The 9,301-nt window shown below is 39.1% G+C and overlaps 1 protein-coding gene across 1 annotated transcript; it reads left to right on the top strand.

The window, feature by feature from the left end:
- Nucleotides 1-1,013: 1,013 nt before the first annotated feature.
- Nucleotides 1,014-4,096, top strand: uncx (UNC homeobox). The gene is made up of 3 exons (XM_062482830.1): nucleotides 1,014-1,377; nucleotides 1,851-2,026; nucleotides 2,838-4,096. Exons 1-3 carry the CDS (start codon nucleotides 1,119-1,121, stop codon nucleotides 3,843-3,845), a joined length of 1,443 nt encoding a protein of 480 aa, XP_062338814.1. The 5' UTR covers nucleotides 1,014-1,118; the 3' UTR covers nucleotides 3,846-4,096.
- Nucleotides 4,097-9,301: the final 5,205 nt, after the last annotated feature.

Here is a 9,301-nt window from a genome sequence, read left to right as displayed (position 1 = left end):
TCAGACAGCGGGTAAATAAATTATTCGCAGAAGCCTTAAAGAGAAACAGAACTAGCCTGTAGAACCCAAGATTTCTAATGCAGTTCTCCATATTCACATATGTTTTGTTTACATGAGGCTATAGGTTAATTGGGTCAATAAACATTGAGAAACATGGACTAATGCTTAAATTAACACATTTCCACATTCAGGCTAATAGAGGACCTATTGGGCTATCATTTAGGTCCACTGGTGACAGGTCTAATATTCCTATCTTATCCTGCCTACAGAAAACACACAGCATTGGCCAATGATCAATTTAATGCTTCAAAAAAACGATAATTTAAGATTGTTTGTGTGTTACAAATGTTTTTCCAAAAATAGGCTACTTGAACAAACCAATGGAAATTACAAGCCTGGTCCTCGACTAGATAAAGAAGAAAATAAACGCACTACTTTTTCATTTTCAAATGAACGTAAAGTTTGCATTCAATTTGGCTAGTTTATGATAGCTAATTTACACCACAGTTTGCTTGAAGATGCACATTTACAGCCTATAATCAACAAAACCACAACATGCATCAGTGTTGACGCAATTCATTTAACATAACCAATTTAGGCTATAGCTTGGTGAAAGGGTCAGTTCCTCAGCTGTTTGAGCTATTTGTACAACCATTTTAAACATCATACTCTCATCGTCGACCACAATGTAAGCATTCCTCGTCCAGGACGGAGCGCATCCGTTAGCAAACACGATCCCGACGCTCAAGCTTTTTTCCGGATTTCCATCTGATCACTCCCTCATGGTGGTCCCCCGTGTAGTTGTTATGTAGTTCTTATCAAAGCCCTCCTGTCTTGTTGTGACAGCTCTGATATTGTTTATTGAGGTGGATGTCAGGTTTAATTAGCAATCGATATGGAAAGCGTTTGCAGACTACGTCTCTGACGTCATTGTCGATTACCGTTTCTCATTGGTCTCAAATTCCCAAAGCCTAGGCTAATTATTGGAAGGTTCATGTTGATAAAGTACAGCTCATCCTTCCCCTCACATCATGTCCCCTCCTCGCTGGCCACACTCACTGCATGCTTTTTAAATTCACATCACCAGCCTCCAGACGTCGTTTCCTTTTGCCTGGGAGATGATGGACAGCAGGATACTGGATCCACCTCATGCCCAGTTTGGAGGCTCTCTTGGTGGGATGGTGGGCTTTCCGTACCATCTAAGCCACCATCACGTTTACGAATTAGCCGGTCATCAACTTCAATCTGCGGCCGCAGTTCCTTTTTCAATAGACGGATTACTTAATGGTTCCTGCACAGCTTCAGTGGTTAATTCTAACCCTCTCTTGTCTTCTGGCTGCGGCATGAATGGAGATAACCACCAGTACAAACTGTCAGGTAAGCAAAACGTATTGCAATACTTGACTAAATGTTGGATGTTGATCCACCTGAAAACAAAGAACGACCGTTTCACCAACATGTTTTCTCTCTAAAGCCATTCAAATCAGGAGACAAAGATAGGTATTTCAATGCACGCTAGATAAACTGAAAACGTTAGGCAATAGTCCAACACCCTGTGTTGTGACAGTGAGAAAATAGATCAGACATCAAAACGTATCCTAATCCTTAGGCAATATGGTCTATATATCTTACTTGTCTATTGAATATAACATGATGAGCTTTGTTATCATAAACGGCTACTATATTGTAATACTGTAGCGTATGTGTAATAGGCTATGCTAAGATAAACATTATACAATTAAAAAAGAAAGTGTTCAACAAAGCCTATTGAATATACTATGCTTCATATTTTATTTTCTGGTCTGTATCTTACACATGCTCTCCATTTTTTTACTCTCTTTTTATGCTAGACTCTGGAGACCCAGACAAAGATAGTCCCGGTTGTAAGAGACGACGAACTCGCACAAATTTCACTGGTTGGCAACTGGAAGAATTAGAAAAGGCTTTTAATGAGAGTCACTATCCAGACGTTTTCATGAGGGAGGCACTGGCTCTGAGATTGGATTTAATAGAATCGAGGGTGCAGGTAATATACATCATTTTCACTATTTGTATTTTTTGATGTTGGGTTGATGTTGTAGGCTATGTGAAGTCACAGGCAGGTCATATGCACACAAAACAAAGCCGTGTCTGTTTAACATTGTATAGGCCCACTATTAGTACATTTCCTACCAAAACAAACTTCAGTATAAAATCCTCGTCAATCACTGCTCGTATAGTGGAGGGTGGTAGCCTAAACCCCGAGCACCATAGCACTTTGATCTATTTTAAAACGGCACCCCTAACAAAATAATTTTCGTATTCACATGACGATGGCAATCGAAGGTGATTTTTTTTAGGTAATAAAAGTATATGTGGGGCCATTATTTTGGTTCGAGCAAATTGACATGGGCTAAAAGGGCCTGCCATATTCTCAACACTTATTAGAGTCATAACTCATAGTCCCCTTGTGGCATATAGCCTACGTTATAATAAAACACACATTTTCCTTCTGTGAAATTGAGCTTGTAGCAGTTTTATCACAGACCTTTGATATCTTTGACAATATTTATTTTTCAATCTGATGCAAGGATTCGTATAGGCTAGCCTACTTTAGCCAAACAAATCACATAGCCTACATTGAAATCTGCCACATTTTTTGAATAAACGTAGTCATATTTACAACAATAAATTCTAGGCAAAGGTTTTACCTAACCTAAGACACTTTTTGCGTAGGTTATTGAATTATTATTATTTTTCAAAATATTGGCTTTACTTTAGTAGCCTTGCCTATTTCTATTTTTAGAAAGCAAGTGGTAATCGTTATGGCATGTTTAACCGTATTGACTTTTCTGCAGGTATGGTTCCAAAATCGCAGAGCCAAATGGAGGAAAAAAGAAAACACAAAAAAAGGACCAGGACGACCTGCTCATAATTCCCACCCAACGACATGCAGTGGAGAACCTATGGACGCGGAGGAAATCGCCAGGAGAGAACTTGACAGGCTAGAGAAAAAGAAGAGGAAGCAGGAACGAAGGCTGTTAAGGTCCCAGAACAAACTTCTAAACGGGGACCTGTTTCACACTCCTTGTGGATCTGACAGTGACAGCGGAGTGTCACAAGTGACGGACAGTGAGCAAACTGTACAGTGTGACTCTGCAGGCCGAAACCAAACCCAATCGAGCTGTGACCAAACTCCACACACAATCCAGAACCAAAGACACTCAAACCAAGACACTGGTGGATGCGAGCTGGACTCGTCTGACTGCAGTCAACCATCAAGCTTTTGCGCAAACGGCCGAGCATCTACACTTCAGAAACTTAACCCCTTTAGTGTAGAAAGCCTTCTGTCTGACTCCAGACCAAGGCGCAAACCGAACGTCGATGGATTTTCTGCCTTACCCTCCTCGCGGCCTTTGATTGGAAAAGGACATTTCTTACTGTATCCCATCACACAGCCGCTTGGATTCATTGTTCCTCAAACTGCTTTGAAGGCAGCGGCGCCAGGCCCAGATACAGACAATTCTGCACACGGAGACCAAACGTCCGAGGCTGGATATAAGAACAATGTAGAATCGAACAGCCCACAAAGCAACGAATTATCAATCAAAGTGCAGGTCAATGGAAACAAGACTAGCTCGTCACAGACCAGCCCAGGCCAGACGTTTTCTAGTGGTAACTGTAGTCAGTCCACAGCCAATTGCAATGATACATATTTCCAAGATGAGGGTCCAAACCATGTTGATTTAAAGTCTCTGCAATCAGACAAAAAAGAGCAGTTAGTAAAAGACATCACAGAAAGTTCAAAGTCAACCAGCTGTCCACAAGAAACAAAGACAGACTCTAAAGATGTCAATATGGAATAATCTAGACCTAGAATCAAATGAAAATATTTCATTAGTCCAAAGCTTTATAATGTAACAACTTTGCATTTAAACTCTCATTTTACAGATGATATTCTGATGGCGTGTCATATAACAGTGTGTTTGTTTGCGAGAGTGTGTGCTTGTGTGCGAGCGTGCGTGTTTGTGTGTTGTAGGCTAGGCCTTGTAGTAGCCCCCTGTGTAACAAACTGTAAAGACATCAAAACCACAAAAATCCTCAAAAGCTGTAAAAAGTATTATAATATTTATATATGTAAGGTTTTCATAAATAAATCGATTGTATACAAGAAACCCAAACCGTGTGAGACCTTAAATAGCACATACAGTGGGTATAGGAAGCGCTGTCTTAAGAAATCTCATGTTACTTTGTGTATTGCCTTAACAAATTTATTCATCTATAAGCCCCACTGAAATGAGGTTACGAGCCGGAGGCGAAAGGACCCGCTCGACTCCTGCAGAGTTTTGATATGAAAGTAATTATTTTCCCGGTGGCTACTGCAGGGATTCAGTTTATTTTAGCCCAAAGGGTTATAATACATTACCGATTTCTAGTGATATGAAATCACATAAACTTCCAAGAATAATAGAATTAGCATGAAAGGCTGGGGTGTCAAATTGAAATAGGAAAATAATAGCCCCGGCAGCTGGGAGTGTGTTTGTGCATATTGGATAGGAGATGGGAATTCGTGGGGCGGAATTTTCATGAGCTTTTCACTTTGTCATGGCCCTTGTAGCGGGCTATATTAAGATAGATGTTCAATGATATCCCTCATTGTTCTGTCGCTTACATTGATGTTTGTGTGTTATCAGCCTATTGATCATGCGTCGGCTGTAATAGGACGGGCGAAGAAAACGTGCCTATTTACAATAGCAGAACACATTTGTTCTAATAGGGCTGGCGGTCCCCAGGGATGCTGTGCAGGCCCTGGGACATCTGCGCCACGGCAATATTAGCAATGTTGACTTGACCAGACCTAACGTTGAGGTAAGAAAAGAAGAACGTTGACATGGCACCCCAGTTTAACTGCCAGTAAATGTCACGAAAACAAAGCTATATTAAATATAAAAATCATTATTTGCAGTATGGTGTAGTTGTCTTTTTATCCTTGTTAAATATCCTCAAACCCTCCTATTCTCGTTGGGTCTTGATTTGCAAATAAATTGAAAATAATCAGTGGGGCAGATTTACGTCTGAGCCGGAGCAAATTAATTTCTGAGCCAGTGTCCCTTTCTAAATATTTACATAATTCTGAACCAATGACTGTTGTTTGCTCTGAAAAAGCAATGACTTATTGGGTGGGGGGTAGGAGTATGCCAATAATGTGGATAAGGGAAGAATGAATAAATTGTAACCTAATCCAAATTTTCAAAGAAAAAGTACAAAAAGGACAAAATATTGTCTTGTCGTGACTGGTCAGTTAAACCACTTCTGGTGTTCATATAATTTAAGAATAGCCATTTCGAAAGGAGGATGAAGGTGTCCTTCAGTATATCCCAATGTTGATTTAAACCGACTCTTATTTTCAGTTTATGGGGTGTTCATGTATTATTCATTAGAGGACTGAATAAGAGTATCGCTGGCTGCACAGTGGTGGCCTAAAGGTGAAATTAGCGATTTGCTTAAGTAGTTAAGCTTTTTTTGCCTGAGAGCTGCGCGCTGTATGATTCAAGACCAACTATCAATCGATGTGCCCAGGCAGCCTCCAGGAGATGTGTCCTCCATGAATCATACTTTATGAATTCAATTTCAACCCGGAGAAATTTTCAATTTGAACGCTGGATCATTATGGGAGAGTGTAAATTGTTTTTGCTCTATTATGCATCGGACGCCATCATTTTTCTTTCTAATTACGGAGGTGTCAGGTCGGGCTGTCATGCAGGCGCTGATTTTCAATTTAACTGATCATCATGCATTCATTTTCCCATTTGATAAATCTGCTATCTCGACGCGTCTCCATGCCTAGAATGCTAAAAGAGAGGCACAGATTGGCAAAGTAATAGGGGCGTATATGCAGCAATAAGTGCAGATCAGGCAGCTAATTTAGCACCTCCTGATATTCCATTTCCATTTCTCATTTTCAACTCTCAAAGGAGGGAAAAGCTGCCCAAAGGCAGCAAGCTCGTATTCACCATCTGAGTAGAAAAGGCTCTCCGAAAACGCTTGTTTTCAACGACACATTTTCCAAATTAGGATATCAAGCTTAATTAATGCTAATTAGGTTTTGCAATACGTGTTACTTTTATTTAATAGAAACAAATTTGCGCAATTAATTATGGGCGTGATATCTTAAGCCTCATTTGCAACGTTCCATGTGCCTCAGCGTTGAGTTCTTCAGCAATTTCAGAATTTTCTGTGAGACAAGTGCACTAACAAAACAACAACGGGATGACCTTAGTCATTACCGGTTTCCATGACGTTACCCCTGGTGTCTGTCTCACATTTATTTTAAAATAACAGCATGTCACTACAGCCAGCCACTATACGCTACAACATCTTTCATTGTCCACATGCACCCAAACTATATTGAACCTACTCATATGGATTATTTAGCTGTCTATAACTGTGGGGTTGTATTTCAGGGCCAGCAGCAAATGTGGATTTATGATTAAGCATATCATACAAGAACTGTCACATGACTTGTGAAGACTGTGAAGTTTAACAACAAACAGTGAAAAAAATAAAAACAAGACATACAAATCAAATAACTGCACGTTTGGTAGAAATATCACAGGGTAATTACACACCCTATATTGTGGAAAAACTTTGGCAAAGAATCCAAGTGACTTAAAATCAATTTAGGAATTGAGCGTAAAACAATGCACAGGCCTATCATAATTATATCCCACGTTTGCACCACCAAGATAAGAGAGATTAGGTCCACCAGTGCATTAATAAGCATGAAATGTAAGTAATCCTAAAAAGCATGACTGAGTTGCAGCAGGATATAAGCCAAATGTCAAGTGCCATATGACGAAGAAATCCAAGTGCCAGTGTTTACATGAGTCTGAATGAGTCTTGTATAGTTCTTAGCCATCGTTCTCTTACACTGACTAAATAAAAATAATTAGTAGCCGATCTGACAGAATAAAGAAACAAGACCTAGTTATTTAACAACTTAAGAAAAATGCTTTTAGGATGGATTGTAGAACACACGGCCTGAGCTGTCCATCTGGGTTCAGCCGACAACATAGGATACTTGCCCTCAGAGCCAATAGTGTTTAGATATGAGGCCTTTGTTGTCGATTATTTTGACCTAGAATAAATCAACATCCTAAACATGACCCTGAAATTAACACCAACTCCCTTGGTCACTATGGTTATTAAATAGGCTATCTAACAGCCTGTGACTGCAGCCTTGCTCTTCTTGGCTAATTATCACCTAGTGAAAAGTGTTTCATTATTCTTTTTCATTTAATAAAGTTGTGAATTTGGGCCAAATAACTAATGAGGGGTCTTCCTCACAAAGGTTTGTACCACTTATCCAAAATCAACCAATTTCAACCCATAGGTGGATCTTCCATTGTATTCTACACACGGATCATGAGTTAAAGATACTGCCATTCCCTCATATATAGTATTTTCTTTTGAATATGCTAACAATGCAATTTTCAAATCCACAAAAATATTTTAGACTGCACGCACAATGTTATAACTGATAGATAGCAATGAAATCAATTAAGACCACCAAGTTGATTGCTTATAGGATTACATAGTTTAATGCAGTTCAGATTCCGTACAGTCTGGAGAGCTTCCCCTATTTCCCGAGTAAAAATAGTGAAATATACGGTAACATGAAGCTCAAGAGACTGAGTTTCCGCACCACATGCTTTTCACCTGTGTTGATATGCCACAATGAGGACTTACACTTGGTAGTGATTCATATAAAGAGAGATGGTGTAAACTGGCACTTTCTTTTCCCGGCTTCCCAGGGAATCTGTGCCCTGGAGGTTAATGAAGCGTGAAGTGTGAAAACTTCCTGAGATGGGATGAGTTAAACAGTGTCCTCAGATGTTAAAGCAACACTGTCCAAATCTATTTGTGGATGTCAGCTCCATTTGTGCCTCAAACAAGACAAACTAACTCTTGTCTCGACCATCTGTTAGCTCTGTTCAGTGTTAAACTTCCTCTTATACTTGTGTGTTGAAAGGTATGTACATTACGTGTTTGGGTGATATCTTTAATACACACATGCAAACAATGTGATCTCATAGTCTTTGGCAACTGATGACAGAAAGGCCACAGACTGGTTCTTATAAAGATATTGTAATAAATTAATGTTCTAAAAGTTTTGAATTCTAACACTTTACAGTAATATACAGAACGTGTTTATTTTCACATTCTCCAGCAAGCATTTCACCATAATTGCAATGTATGACTACCATAACGATTTCTGCTAATTATTTCAGAAGACCAAGTCAAAGATTTCTCAAAGACAACAGGAGCGTGAAAGATCAATTTAAGAGGTGATACAATGCATATTTATGTCCAGTGTTTAGATTTAAAACATTATAAAACTGGTTTAGAACTATAAAGGAAAGTTTGCACGCCAAGCCAAACCATTAACCATTAGACCAAGAGGACATCCTCATTAGCTGCTTACAAGCAAGACAGGGTTACCTCCTCTTAACCATCTCAGTTACATCTAAATAACTACCACACTGTAAAAAAATTACATCTCAACCTGTCCTTTATCCAAACCATGATATTGGTCAGACGCTGCTAGGTATTAGGACTGATTGGTTGAAATATTTGAAAAATAACTTTTATTGATCGGGTCAAACAGACAGTATAAGACCATGAAACAAATTGCCATGGGGTGCCCTAACCACACAGATAATTGTTATGATTTCAGCTGCATAAACGTCTATTTTATGTCCTGAAGGGATCACACATGATCACACAATTAGGTGGCCTTCCCATTTTCCAACAGAAATGAGTCTCAAATATCATCACCCAGAAGACCTTAACAAAGACCTTTCCTGAGGTAGTACAGTCTATGTATTACTGGTATTCACAATAACACATATAGTATATGCTTTTCCTAACTATTTGACCTTGACAAGTGGAAAAACGTTTGTCTAAAATATATTCAGTATACTTGCCTCTTTCTTTCCATTAGGGAGATAGAGAAGCCCGTTGAAAACAGGAACATTACAAGATTATAATAAGGGGTGCATTTCTCCTATTATATTTCTTCATGAGCACATTTTTTCATATATAGGTAATCATCAATATTTACTTATTCAGAGAAAATGACCTTGAAGGAATTGTATCCTTCACAATCCTAACCTTATAGGAGGCAGTATTATAGATCCCAGATTAGCCTACTGGAGTTGTTGCTCATGGGCATTTCTAGTTGCAATTAAAATGATTAGCGTGAAGATCTTAGCATTTCTTGTTGTAACAAAATCACCAACTCCTTGCTCTCTCCTTTTGT

This window comes from Osmerus eperlanus, chromosome 2 (assembly GCF_963692335.1).
Source record: "Osmerus eperlanus chromosome 2, fOsmEpe2.1, whole genome shotgun sequence".
Lineage (NCBI taxonomy): Eukaryota > Metazoa > Chordata > Actinopteri > Osmeriformes > Osmeridae > Osmerus > Osmerus eperlanus.
The sequence above is the reverse complement of the archived record's forward strand: the minus strand, read 5'-3'. Positions and strand labels throughout refer to the sequence as shown.